The sequence below is a fragment of the Ranitomeya imitator genome, chromosome 4 (assembly GCF_032444005.1).
Source record: "Ranitomeya imitator isolate aRanImi1 chromosome 4, aRanImi1.pri, whole genome shotgun sequence".
Lineage (NCBI taxonomy): Eukaryota > Metazoa > Chordata > Amphibia > Anura > Dendrobatidae > Ranitomeya > Ranitomeya imitator.
In genome coordinates, this window is record NC_091285.1 from 363,565,966 (window position 1) to 363,581,021 (window position 15,056).

Here is a 15,056-nt window from a genome sequence, read left to right on the forward strand (position 1 = left end):
GATCAAGGTACAGCTAAACTTATTAAATATACTTAAGGCTGAATAACTGGACTATAATGATTAAAAAACTTAGTAAAAATATGGAAATTACGTAAATATCAGAACATGTATAAGCAGTAGCTGTTGCTGGCCACTTATAAAATAATTGATAAAATAATTATCAATCCATGTTGAATAGTTTTGATAAACGAGGCCTATTAATGAAATAAAAAGCGGAGTTTACAGCTTTTGTCCTTTCCATTGCTCAGCAAAATCTGCAAAAAATGCATTTATAAAAATAAATAGACAACAATTACTGCTGTAGTGCTAGTATACCATGAATGGGCCACTCAGTTGCAACAACACTGATATCACATATTAACCGGTTAATAGAATAACAATTTTAAAACAATCATCAAAATATCATATGTATCATACGTGCTATAAGGAGAAGTCTTGTTAGAAGATCTTACCATTCTCTTCCCATCTTCTTCACCAACATTTATATGAAATTGATCAATATCTACAGAAAGAGAAGAACGCATGAAAAAGATGTAGAAGCTATTTCAGTTCATCTATATTTTATATAGAGTAAATAAGGATCACTTGGTTGTCAGCTATGCATTTTGGTAGATTGGTATATATATCAGTCATGGCCAAAAGTGTTGGCACCCTTGAAATTATTCCAGCAATGAAGTATATCTTCCAGAAAATTGCTGCAATATACATGTTTTGTTATACACGTTTATTTCCCTTGTGTGTATTGTAAGAACACAAAAAATAGAGAGAGAGAAAAAAGGGCAAATTGGATATAATTTCACACAAAACCCCACATTTTTTTCCCTTTAAATCTCTGGCCCGTTGTTCTTATCTTCTAGCCTGCATGCTAATGCAGTATCTTTCCATTTCTAGACTTGATATTTGCCAACATAAGTGCATGTATTGTATAATGGAATTACCGTATATACGCGAGCATAAGCCGAGCTTTTCAGCACATTTCTTGTGCCCCCCTCAGGTTATACTCAAGTGAGGGTCCCAAAAGATGGAGGGGGAGTGTCAGCGGCAGAGCAGCGGGAGGTTAAAGCCAGCTACTGCAGCAAAAGACTATGCCTGCTGCTAAAGAGAAATGAATATTCACTGCGCTAGCAGTGAACAATCATTTCTCCGTAATAGCACGCACAGTGTTAGCCGAAGTCGCCAGGCGATCACGTGTGCCCGCTACTTAAGAGAAATGAATATTCACTTCTCTTCACTCCCATGGGCATGGAGGGCAGTGAATATTCATTCCCTTAAATAGCGGGCACACGTAAATCGCCCGACCGCTGCAGTTGCTTGCACCGGAGCAAGACTCTGACGGAGCGGAGGGATGGTAAGTAGGATTTTTTTTTGTTTTTTTTTATGTTTTTCTGGTGGGGGCCATGCTTTCCAGGCTAAGGATGAAGAGCCACATGCATACCAGGATGGGGATGAGGAGGCCATGCATACCAGGATAGGGGCGAAGAGGTCATGCATACCAGGATAGGGATGAGGAGCCATGTATACAAGGACGGGGATAAGGAGCCATGCATGCCAGGATAGGGATGAGGAGCCAAGCAGACCACGATGGGGATGAGAGGAAGCCGTGCATACCAGGAAGGGAATGAGGGGGCAGTACAGACCAGGATGGGTGTGAGGGGGCAGTGCAGACCATGATGAGGATGAGGAGGCCGTGCATAGAAGGACAGGGATAAGGGGACAATGCATAAGCGGCTTATACTCGAGTCAATAAGTTTTCCCATTTTTTTGTGGCAAAATTAAGTGCCTCGGCTTATACTCAGGTTGGCCTATACTAGAGTATATACAGCATATGGCCATTGAGGGGCTACATGATACTATCATACAACTGGAATACTGTATGGGACAAATATTTTGTGATTGTATGAGAAAGCAATGAGTATTGTGTTGTCGTATTATATGATCATTGCGTATTGTGGCTGAGTTGCTGTGATTTCTGAACACTTCCCTTTTACAATAATACCATTCACATTTGATCTTCGATTATTCAGGAGGGAAAAAATGTGACAACGTGAGTTGTTATACGGATGGCATTCTACTACAGAATCACGCTCAAATTCAGTGAGCTCTTCACTAAACTTTGTGTAAGAATGGCTTGTTCTAAAGGCAGACTGCATAGCTAGGTACTTTCATCCTGTTTCCCTTCCATCCATTCGTATGTCTCCTATGTATCCCCCCCTTATTCTGTAATGCTGTAGATAAGCCCCCGATGTATCCTGAAAGATAAGAAAAACAGGTTATATTATACTCACCCAGGGGCGGTCCGGGTCCGATGGGGCGTCGTAGGTCCGGGTACGGGTCCTCCCATCTTCATGCGATGACGTCCTCTTCCTTGCTTCTGTCGCGGCTCATGCGTAGGCATAGTTCTCTGCCCTGTTATGGGCAGATCAAAGTACTGCAGTGCGCAGGCGCCGTGAAAGGTCAGAGAGGCCCGGCGCCTGCGCACTGCAGTACTTGACTCTGCTCTCAACAGGGCAAATCAGTACACCTGCGCCAGAGCCACGACACGAAGCAAGGAGTATGACGACATCGTAAGAAGATGGGAGGCGCTGGACCAGACTGCGACGCCCATGGGACCTGGACCACACCGGACCGCCCCTGGGTGAGTATAATCTAACTTGTTTTTCTTATCTTTCAGGTTACATCGGGGGCTTATCTACAGCATTACAGAATAAGGGGGGGATACATAGGAGACATACGAATGGATGGAAGGGAAACAGGATGAGTAAAGGTATTGTGAGCTGAAGTGTGGAAAGAGATATGGCCTAGTAATGTACTGATACTCACATTTTTCTTCAGAAACTACCAGCAGGTGACTCTCATAAGATCTGTACACATCTTCAGCTGGATACAAAAACTAGACAAAAATTAAAACAAGAGAATTCACAGTAATGCACATACAAAGGCGCATCAAGTTTTATTTAAAAGGAACCTGTCACCACTTCTTACATGTTGTTTAGAGAATGCAAGTATTTACAAACAATTCTTAAACATATTATATTGCACAACCACTGTTATTCCTCTTAAAGAAACAATCCCTACCCAAAGTTATGTCCTAACCCTTTCTACATATGTCTGCATTGTAATTGTATTAAAGTACTTACATATTGCAGTCTTCCCAGGTGTCCAGCGCCGCTCTAGTTCGGAGCCATGTGACTTCAACTTGACTTGCCAACTAGACTTACATTGTAAATGTGACTTTCAGGCCACACATAAACCCTGTGGGATTCAGATAGTCAGAACTGAAGTCATGTGACTGAAGAGAACCAGAGCGGTGCTGGCAACCTGAGAAGATGGCAATCAGTAAGTATTTTAACCCCTTTACCCCCAAGGGTGGTTTGCACGTTAATGACCGGGCCAATTTTTACAATTCTGACCACTGTCCCTTTATGAGGTTATAACTCTGGAACGCTTCAATGGATCCTGGTGATTCTGACATTGTTTTCTCGTGACATATTGTACTTCATGACAATGGTAAAAATTCTTTGATAGTACCTGCGTTTATTTGTGAAAAAAACGGAAATTTGGCGAAAATTATGAAAATTTCGCAATTTTCCAACTTTGAATTTTTATGCAATTAAATCACAGAGATATGTCACACAAAATACTTAATAAGTAACATTTCCCACATGTCTACTTTACATCAGCACAATTTTGGAACCAAAATTTTTTTTGTTAGGGAGTTATAAGGGTTAAAAGTTGACCAGCAATTTCTCATTTCTACAACACCATTTTATTTTAGGGACCACATCTCATTTGAAGTCATTTTCAGGGGTCTATATGATAGAAAATACCCAAGTGTGACACCATTCTAAAAACTACACCCCTCAAGGTGCTCAAAACCATATTCAAGAAGTTTATTAACCCTTCTGGTGCTTCACAGGAATTTTTTGAATGTTTAAATAAAAATGAACATTTAACTTTTTTTCACAAAAAATTTAATTCAGCTCCAATTTGTTTTATTTTACCAAGGGTAACAGGAGAAAATGGACCCCAAACATTGTTGTACAATTTGTCCTGAGTATGCAAATACCCCACATGTGGGGGTAAACCACTGTTTGGGCGCATGGCAGAGCTCGGAAGCGAAGGAGTGCCATTTGACTTTTCAATGCAAAATTGACTGGAATTGAGATGGGACGCCATGTTTCGTTTGGAGAGCCCCTGATGTGGCTAAACATTGAAACCCCCCACAAGTGACACCATTTTGGAAAGTAGACCCCCTAAGGAACTTATCTAGAGGTGTGGTGAGCACTTTGACCCAACAAGTGCTTCACAGAAGTTTATAATGTAGAACCGTAAAAATAAAAAATCATATTTTTTCACAAAAATTATCTTTTTGCCCCCAATTTTTTATTTTCCCAAGGGTAAGAGAAGAAATTGGACCCCAAAAGTTGTTGTACAATTTGTCCTGAGTACGCTGATACCCCATATGTGGGGGTAAACCACTGTTTGGGCGGATGGGAGAGCTCGGAAGGGAAGGAGCGCCGTTTGACTTTTCAAAGCAAAATTGACAGGAATTGAGATGGGATGCCATATTGCGTTTGAAGAGCCACTGATGTGCCTAAACATTGAAACCCCCCACAAATGACACCATTTTGGAAAGTAGACCCCCTAAGGAACTTATCTAGAGGTGTGGTGAGCACTTTGACCCACCAAGTGCTTCACAGAAGTTTATAATGCAGAGCCATAAAAATAAAACAAAATTTTTTTCCCACAAAAAAGGTGCAGGTGTCACATTGCATTTGCGGAGCCCCTAATGTACCTAAACAGTAGAAACCTCCCACAAATGACACCATTTTGGAAACTAGACCCCCTAAGGAACTCATCTAGATGTGTTGTGATAGCTTTGAACCCCCAAGTGTTTCACTACAGTTTATAACGCAGAGCCGTGAAAATAAAAAATCTTTTTTTTCCCCACAAAAAATATGTTTTAGCCCCGAGTTTTGTATTTTCCCAAGGGTAACAGGAGAAATTGGACCCCAAAAGTTGTTGTCCTATTTGTCCTGAGTACGCTGATACCCCATATGTTGGGGTAAACCCCTGTTTGGGCACACGGGAGAGCTCGGAAGGGAAGAAGCACTGTTTTACTTTTTCAACGCAGAATTGGCTGGAATTGAGATCGGACGCCATGTCGCGTTTGGAGAGCCCCTGATGTGCCTAAACAGTGGAAACCCCCCAATTATAACTGAAACCCTAACCTAAACACACCTCTAACCCTAATCCCAACAGTAACCCTAACCACACCTCTAACCCTGACACACCCCTAACCCTAATCCCAACCCTATTCCCAACCGTAAATGTAATCTAAACCCTAACTGTAACTTTAGCCCCAACCCAAACTGTAGCCCTAGCCCTAACCCTAACCCTAATCCTAACCCTAGCCCTAACCCTAGCCCTAACCCTAGCCCTAACCCTAGCCCTAGCCCTAACTAAGGGGGTGATGAAGGGGGGTTTGATTTACTTTTATAGCGGGTATTTTAGCGGATTTTTATGATTGGCAGCCGTCACACACTGAAAGACGCTTTTTATTGCAAAAAATATTTTTTGCGTTACCACATTTTGAGAGCTATAATTTTTCTATATTTTGGTCCACAGAGTCATGTGAGGTCTTGTTTTTTGCGGGACGAGTTGACGTTTTTATTGGTAACATTTTCGGGCACGTGACATTTTTTGATCGCTTTTTATTCCGATTTTTGTGAGGCAGAATGACCAAAAACCAGCTATTCATGAATTTCTTTTGGGGGAGGCGTTTATACCGTTCCGCGTTTGGTAAAATTGATAAAGCAGTTTTATTCTTTGGGTCAGTACGATTACAGCGACACCTCATTTATATCATTTTTTTATGTTTGGCGCTTTTATACGATAAAAACTATTTTATAGAAAAAATAATTATTTTGGCATCGCTTTATTCTCAGGACTATAACTTTTTTATTTTTTTGCTGATGATGCTGTATGGCGGCTCGTTTTTTGCGGGACAAGATGACGTTTTCAGCGGTACCATGGTTATTTATATCTGTCTTTTTGATCGCGTGTTATTCCACTTTTTGTTCGGCGGTATGATAATAAAGCGTTGTTTTTTGCCTCTTTTTTTTTTTTTTTTTTTTCTTACGGTGTTTACTGAAGGGGTTAACTAGTGGGCCAGTTTTATAGGTCGGGCCGTTACGGACGCGGCGATACTAAATATGTGTACTTTTATTGTTTTTTTTTTTTTTTAGATAAAGAAATGTATTTATGGGAATAATATTTTTTTTTTTTTTCATTATTTTGGAATATTTTTTTTATTTTTTTTTACACATTTGAAATTTTTTTTTTTTACTTTTTTACTTTGTCCCAGGGGGGGGACATCACAGATCGGTGATCTGACAGTTTGCACAGCACTCTATCAGATCACTGATCTGACATGCAGCGCTGCAGCCTTCACAGTGCCTGCTCTGAGCAGGCTCTGTGAAGCCACCTCCCTCCCTGCAGGACCCGGATCCGCGGCCATCTTGGATCCGGGGCTGGAGGGAGCAGGGAGGGAGGTAAGACCCTCGCAGCAACGCGATCACATCGCGTTGCTGCGGGGGGCTCAGGGAAGCCCGCAGGGAGCCCCCTCCCTGCGGGAAGCTTCCCTGTACCGCCGGCACATCGCGATCATCTTTGATCGCGGTGTGCCAGGGGTTAATGTGCCGGGGGCGGTCCGTGACCGCTCCTGGCACATAGTGCCGGATGTCAGCTGCGATAAACAGCTGACACCCGGCCGCGATCGGCGGCGCTCCCCCCGTGAGCGCCGCCGATCGCGCTGGACGTACTATCCCGTCCATGGTCATAGGGGCCCACCCCACATGGACGGGATAGTACGTCCGATGTCAGAAAGGGGTTAATGCAATTACACTATAATTCAGACCTATTTACAGAGGTTTACCTGTAACATTTATTATCTGGAATGCTTCTTTAAATAGTTATGAATACATTTAAAACTGGATGTAACCATTCCAAAGGGATCTGTGGTTACAGTCCGGCACGGTCAGAACTGGATACACACCGTTAAGAGTGTGCAGGGTCATACCCCCAAATGTTAACACCCAGTCGTCAGGTTTTTTCCTTCATACTTTTCTTGGAAAAATAACCAAACCATGATCGAAAATATGCCCCAGAATTGCCATTTCACGAAGAATACAAGTATTCACTAAAGCAGACATGTCAGAGTCAGCTTTAAATAAGGCCATCTTATTTTTGTAAGTGTAACACTGATGTTTGTAGCCAAATAGTGTTCGATTAATATCAATGTTCAACATTGTATGTTCTACTGAAACTACCCCCCCTCCCCCCAAAAAAAATAAAAAAATAAATAACTATTGACTTATGACTGCTTAGAAAATGTACAACTAACCAAGCATAGATGCATGGCATAATGTAATGGATTTGGATGTTACATCTAGTAGATCTAAGGTAAGCCCGATTTTTTTTTTTTTATTATTGAAAGGGGTACTTCTGTCTCAGAAATGTATGTCATATATACAGGATTTGCCATAAATGATTGATAGAAGCATGATCAGCAATTTTTGGAATATACTTGTACAGTGGGGGAAATAACTATTTGAAACCTTGCTGATTTTGTAAGTTTGCCCACTGACAAAGACATGAACAATCTATAATTTTAAGAGTAGGTTAATTTTAACATTGAGAGATAGAATATCAAAAATAAAATCCAGAAATCATATTGTATAAATTATATAAATCTATTTGCATTTTACAGTGAGAAATAAGTATTTAATCCCCTACCAACTACTAAGAGTTCTGACTCCTACAGACCAGTTAGACGCTCTTAATCAACTCGTTACCTGCATTTAAGTTAGTTGTCTTACATAGTCACCTTTATAAAAGACTCCTGTCCACAGACTCAACTAATCAGTCAGGCTCTAACCACTACAACATGGGCAAGTCCAAAGAGCTGTATAAGGATGTCAGGGAAAAGATCATAGACCTGCACAAAGCTGGAATGGGCTACAAAACCATACGTAAGACACTGAGTGAAAAGGAGACAACTGTTGAAGCAATAGTAAGAAATTGAAAGAAACACAACATGACTGTCAATAGACATTGATCTGGGGCATGATGCAAAATCGCACCTTGTGGGGTATTTTTGTTCATGAGGAAGGTGAAAGAACAGCCTAAAACTACAGGGGGGGACCTTGTTAATGATCTCAAGGCAGATGGAACCACAGTCAACAAGAAAATCATTGCTAACACATTACGCCGTAAAGATTTAAAATGCTGCAGTGCCAGAAAGGTCCCCCTGCTCAAGAAGGCACAAGTCTGAAGTTTGCCAATGAACAACTGGATGATTGTGTGAGTGATTGAGAGAAGGTGCTGTGGTCAGATGAGACAAAAATTGAGGTCTTCAGCTTTAACTCAACTCGCCATATTTGGAGGAAGAGAAATGCTGTCTATGACCCAAAGAACGCTGTCCCCACTGTCAAGCATGGAGGTGGAAAGATTATGTTTTGGGGGTGTTTATTTGCTAAACCTAGCTAGTCTCCAGACCTTAATCCCATAGAAAACTAATGGAGGGAGTTGAATCTCAGAGTTGCCAAGTGACAGCCTCAAAATCTTAATGATTTAGAAATGATCTGCAAAGAGGAGAGGACAATATTCCTCCTGACATGTGCACAAACCTCATCATCAACTACAAAAAATATCTGACTGCTGCGCTTGCCAACAAGGGTGTTGCCACCAAGTATTAAGTCTTGTTTGCTAGAGGGATCAAATACTTATTTATTTCTCACTGCAACATGCAAATAAATGTATATAATTTATACAATGTGATTTTCTGGATTTTATTTTTGACATTCCATCTCTCAATGTCAAAATTAACTTACCCTTAAAACTATAGACTGTTCATGTCTTTGACAGTGGGCAAACTTACAAAATCAGCGAGGGATCAAATAGTTATTTCCCCACTGTAAGTGAATGGCGACAAACAGGCATGCAGAGAAAACCGGCATCTCCATACTCGAATGCATGAGACGTGCCCATATTTTTTAAAATAAGGGTATCTTTTAAACATTTCTAGCATATTCTAAGCATATGACAAGTTGCAAAAAGGGTGGCCGCACACAACAGATTTGACGTAGATTCTCTGCAGTGCATCTGCTTAGTATACAGCAGATTCGGTTGGCTAAGCTGGACCTGCATGGGATTTTTTTTTTTTTTTTTTATAAAGTGGTGAACCAGGGAAAGTGTCGGGGAGTGTTTATTTGATTTTTTTTGTGTGTGTGTTTTCTTTTTTTTATTACTAGGCTAGTAATGGGGGTGTCTGATAAACACCTCTTCATTACTAACACCAGGCCACATCAACCCCAACCAACATTACCCAGATTGCCATCGCACCTGGTCAATCGGGAAGAGTGAAAGGAAGCGCCAGAATTGGAGCATCTCATGTGATGCACCACTTCTGGGGTGGTTGTGGGCTGGAATTTTTAGGCTGGGAAGGGCCCAATAACAATGGACCTTCCCAGCCTGATATTATCAGCTCTCAGCTTTACCTTTGCTGGATATCAAAAATCTGGGGACCCCACGTCATTTTTTTAAATAAATTTAATTGTTAATACATGTACAGTTAGCTACACATGCAAAACACTAATCATATATCTCACAGATATCTATTTATCCAACTATTAATCTATCATATCTATTGATTTATATCTTTGCACACATTTAACACTTAAAAATATGCCATTTCTATTCTGCATTCCATTCCAGTACATATCACACATGTACACACAGATGACCAAAAGAAAACCACATGGAAAGTAAAAACGGACTGTCTCATGCGACAGTCATTTTTTTAAGCAGACGTGTGAAGGAGGCCTAACCAGGACCGCCATCAGGGCATTACAGCCGTGACTGGCGTATGGGGCCCGGTGAGCAGAGGGGGCCCGCATCGGGCCCCGTCTTACCTGCTCACCGGGCCCCTACCGGCAGCCGCAGGCTGAACTGGGCCCTTAGCGGCGGCCGGCGCTACAGCTGTTTAACACTATTGACTTGCGGGCCCGCGCCCGCACGTCAATAGTTAACAGCCGCCAGCCGCAGCGTGCAGGTCGCCGGCGTCTGACGTCATTGTCAGTCGCCGGCAAGTGCACGCTGCAGCTGCGTGGAGAGAGCAGGAGCGGCTGAGCGCTGTAGGTAAGCAGAACTTTTTTTTTTTTTATTATTGAGAGCCGCGATCCGGGGAGGGGGGTGGGGGGTACAGAAAGCTGGATACGGGGGGGGGGGCAGAAAGCTGAACGCAGGGGGGGGCAGAAAGCTGGACACGGGGGGGGGGGGGCAGAAAGCTGGACACGGGGGGGGGGGGGGCAGAAAGCTGGACACGGGGGGGGGGGCAGAAAGCTGGACACGGGGGGGGGCAGAAAGCTGGACACGGGGGGGGGGCAGAAAGCTGGACACGGGGGGGGGCAGGAAGCTGGACACGGGGGGGGGCAGAAAGCTGGACACGGGGGGGCAGAAAGCTGGACACGGGGGGGGGGGGGGCAGAAAGATGGACAGGTGGGGGGGGAAGAAGGCTGGACACGGGGGGGGGCAGAAAGCTGGACAGGTGGGGGGGCAGAAAGCTGGACACAGGTGAGGGGCAGAAAGCTGGACACAGGGAGGGCAGAAAGCTGGACACAGGGAGGGCAGAAAGCTGGACACATGGGGCAGAAAGCTGGACACGGGGGACAGAAAGCTGGACACATGGGGCAGAAAGCTGGACACGGGGGGCAGAAAGCTGGACACGGGGGGGCAGAAAGCTGGACACGGGGGGGGGGCAGAAAGCTGGACACGGGGGGGCAGAAAGCTGGACACGGGGGGGGCAGAAAGCTGGACAGGTGGGGGGGGCAGAAAGCTGGACACGGGGGGGCAGAAAGCTGGACACGGGGGGGGGGCAGAAAGCTGGACACGGGGGGGGGCAGAAAGCTGGACACGGGGGGGCAGAAAGCTGGACACGGGGGGGGGGCAGAAAGCTGGACAGGTGGGGGGGGGGCAGAAAGCTGGACACAGGTGAGGGGCAGAAAGCTGGACACAGGGAGGGCAGAAAGCTGGACACAGGGAGGGCAGAAAGCTGGAAACAAGGAGGCCAGAAAGCTGGACATGGGGGGAGGGGCAGGATTGGAAACAGACGGGGCAGAGTGCTGGACACAGATGGGGCAGGATTGGACACAGACGGGGCAGAGTGCTGGACACAGATGGGGCAGGATTGGACACAGACGGGGCAGAGTGCTGGACACAGATGGGGCAGAGTGCTGGACACAGATGAGGCAGGATTGGAAACAGACGGGGCAGAGTGCTGGACACAGATGGGGCAGGATTGACGGGGCAGAGTGCTGGACAGAGATGGGGCAGGATTGGATACAGATGGGGCAGAGTGCTGGACACAGATGGGGCAGAGTGCTGGACACAGATGGGGCAGAGTGCTGGACAGAGATGGGGCAGAGTGCTGGACAGAGATGGGGCAGAGTGCTGGACAGAGATGGGGCAGAGTGCTGGACAGAGATGGGGCAGAGTGCTGGACAGAGATGGGGCAGAGTGCTGGACAGAGATGGGGCAGGATTGGACACAGATGGGGCAGAGTGCTGGACAGAGATGGGGCAGAGTGCTGGACAGAGATGGGGCAGGATTGGACACAGATGGGGCAGAGTGCTGGACACAGATGGGGCAGAGTGCTGGACAGAGATGGGGCAGAGTGCTGGACAGAGATGGGGCAGAGTGCTGGACAGAGATGGGGCAGAGTGCTGGACAGAGATGGGGCAGAGTGCTGGACAGAGATGGGGCAGGATTGGACACAGATGGGGCAGAGTGCTGGACAGAGATGGGGCAGAGTGCTGGACAGAGATGGGGCAGAGTGCTGGACAGAGATGGGGCAGAGTGCTGGACAGAGATGGGGCAGAGTGCTGGACAGAGATGGGGCAGAGTGCTGGACAGAGATGGGGCAGAGTGCTGGACAGAGATGGGGCAGAGTGCTGGACAGAGATGGGGCAGAGTGCTGGACAGAGATGGGGCAGAGTGCTGGACACAGATGGGGTAGGATTGGAAACAGATGGGGCAGAGTGCTGGACACAGATGGGGCAGAGTGCTGGACACAGATGGGGCAGAGTGCTGGACACAGATGGGGCAGAGTGCTGGACACAGATGGGGCAGAGTGCTGGACACAGATGGGGCAGAGTGCTGGACACAGATGGGGCAGAGTGCTGGACACAGATGGGGCAGAGTGCTGGACACAGATGGGGCAGAGTGCTGGACACAGATGGGGCAGAGTGCTGGACACAGATGGGGCAGAGTGCTGGACACAGATGGGGCAGAGTGCTGGACACAGATGGGGCAGAGTGCTGGACACAGATGGGGCAGAGTGCTGGACACAGATGGGGCAGAGTGCTGGACACAGATGGGGCAGAGTGCTGGACACAGACGGGGCAGAGTGCTGGACACAGAAGGGGCAGAGTGCTGGACACAGACGGGGCAGAGTGCTGGACACAGACGGGGCAGAGTGCTGGACACAGACGGGGCAGAGTGCTGGACACAGACGGGGCAGAGTGCTGGACACAGACGGGGCAGAGTGCTGGACACAGACGGGGCAGAGTGCTGGACACAGACGGGGCAGAGTGCTGGACACAGACGGGGCAGAGTGCTGGACACAGACGGGGCAGAGTGCTGGACACAGACGGGGCAGAGTGCTGGACACAGACGGGGCAGAGTGCTGGACACAGACGGGGCAGAGTGCTGGACACAGACGGGGCAGAGTGCTGGACACAGACGGGGCAGAGTGCTGGACACAGACGGGGCAGAGTGCTGGACACAGACGGGGCAGAGTGCTGGACACAGACGGGGCAGAGTGCTGGACACAGACGGGGCAGAGTGCTGGACACAGACGGGGCAGAGTGCTGGACACAGACGGGGCAGAGTGCTGGACACAGACGGGGCAGAGTGCTGGACACAGACGGGGCAGAGTGCTGGACACAGACGGGGCAGAGTGCTGGACACAGACGGGGCAGAGTGCTGGACACAGACGGGGCAGAGTGCTGGACACAGACGGGGCAGAGTGCTGGACACAGACGGGGCAGAGTGCTGGACACAGACGGGGCAGAGTGCTGGACACAGAAGGGGCAGAGTGCTGGACACAGACGGGGCAGAGTGCTGGACACAGACGGGGCAGAGTGCTGGACACAGACGGGGCAGAGTGCTGGACATAGATGGGGCAGAGTGCTGGACACAGATGAGGCAGAGTGCTGGACACAGATGAGGCATGATTGGAAACAGATGGGGCAGAGTGCTGGACAGAGACGGGGCAGAGTGCTGGACAGAGACGGGGCAGAGTGCTGGACAGAGACGGGGCAGAGTGCTGGACAGTGACGGGGCAGAGTGCTGGACAGAGACGGGGCAGAGTGCTGGACAGAGACGGGGCAGAGTGCTGGACACAGATGGGGCAGAGTGCTGGACACAGATGGGGCAGGATTGGAAACAGATGGGGCAGAATGGAGACAGATGGGGCAGAATGGATACGATGGAGACAGATGGTGCAGGATGGGGAGATCATATGGGGCAGAATGGATACTCATGAGGGCAGGATGGGAGAACATATGGCTGGAGCCTGGAATGAGACACACGGGGGCTAGGATGGCGAATATTACCATAGGGGCTAATTAAGGGATATTATTATTGCAGTGATGTATTTATTTTATTTTTTGAGTATACTGTTTTAAATGGGGGGGCGGTCCTGTTACTGTGTAGAGTGATACTATGTCGCCTTCTTCATGTGGTGTAATGTAGAAGTTGGGAAAATTAAGTAATGTGTTCTACAAGCGGAACTCGAGATAACTGTGTTATTTCCTGCAGAGACGAGTCCTGGCTGGATGAAGTGATGGCGGACTGTGCTGGATGAAAGATGAAGGACTTCACCTAGAGACGTCACTGGTGAGTCAGTGTTACCTATACACTGACACTATACACTGTATACTATATACAGAGGTCCTGTGTACAATGTCACCAGTGATCACTGTATTACCTATACATTATATACAGAGCTCCTGTGTGTAATGTCACCGGTGATCACTGTATTACCTGTACACAGACACTGCATACTAAATACAGATCTCCTGTGCATAATGGCACTGATGGTGATAGTATTGTGTTTTTTTTTTTTATTACTGATCAGTATTGTAGTATTCAGTCATTGGTGGTAATATGCGGTCTGGCCATGGTGTAGCGGTATTTGTTCCTTGTATTTTATATTATTCGATCACTGTGGTGGTAATATGTCATCTGATCATAGTGCTGTGGTATTTGTTCCTTGTATGTAGTATTGTAGGTCATTTTAAAAATTGAAAAATAAATAAAAATATACCTAAATTGTATTGCATATTTTAACAAATATTTAATAGGTTACAGTAGAGTAGGGCCCAGCCAAAAGTGTCTACCGTGTTATGGTGGCGACTTAAAAAATCTTTTGGCCAAAACAAAAGCTGCAGCTATATGTGTGATCTGGTGATGGGAACTGTCAATGTGTGATTGGTGAGAAGTGGAGATTTTCCAAGAGAGAGCGGTGGGACTGTGGGCAGTTTGTGGGGTGGAGCCTGGAGGCGGGGCTGGGGTGGAGCCTGGGCGGAGTTTCAAGGGGACCCCGAAAATTTTGCCAGTATGGGGCCCCAAAATTTCTAGTGGCAGCCCTGATTAAGTATAACGCTTTGGAAGCCATCGCTCAGTAACAAAAGATGCTGAAAAAGTCAATCTTATTGCAAGGTCATAAGATGGATAAACAACAGACATACTGTTATGTGCTGTCCTCAAATATTTATTGCTATGTAGGATATTTATCACATGCATTTTTCTTTCATTAAAACATACTGTATGCATCTTGTATACATATAAGGCCGGCTTCACACTTGCGAGTTTTACGGACGTAAGAGCGCAGAAACTACGTCCGTAAAACTCGCAAAAAATACGGCACAATTATTCTCTATGCCCCTGCTCCTATCTGCCGTATTTTACTGATCAGTATTATACGGCTTTCT

The 15,056-nt window shown here is 46.4% G+C and overlaps 1 protein-coding gene across 1 annotated transcript in view; it reads right to left on the reverse strand.

Moving 5' to 3' along the window:
* The window catches only part of GSAP (gamma-secretase activating protein), a 204,143-nt gene that overhangs the window by 128,333 nt on the left and 60,754 nt on the right, over nt 1–15,056 (reverse strand). Inside the window, exons 7-8 of the mRNA XM_069765130.1 lie at nt 2,821–2,890; nt 453–502 (exon numbers count right to left, since the gene is read on the reverse strand). Of these exons, the coding sequence (XP_069621231.1) occupies nt 453–502; nt 2,821–2,890 (120 nt within the window). The remainder of the gene's footprint in view (nt 1–452; nt 503–2,820; nt 2,891–15,056) is intronic.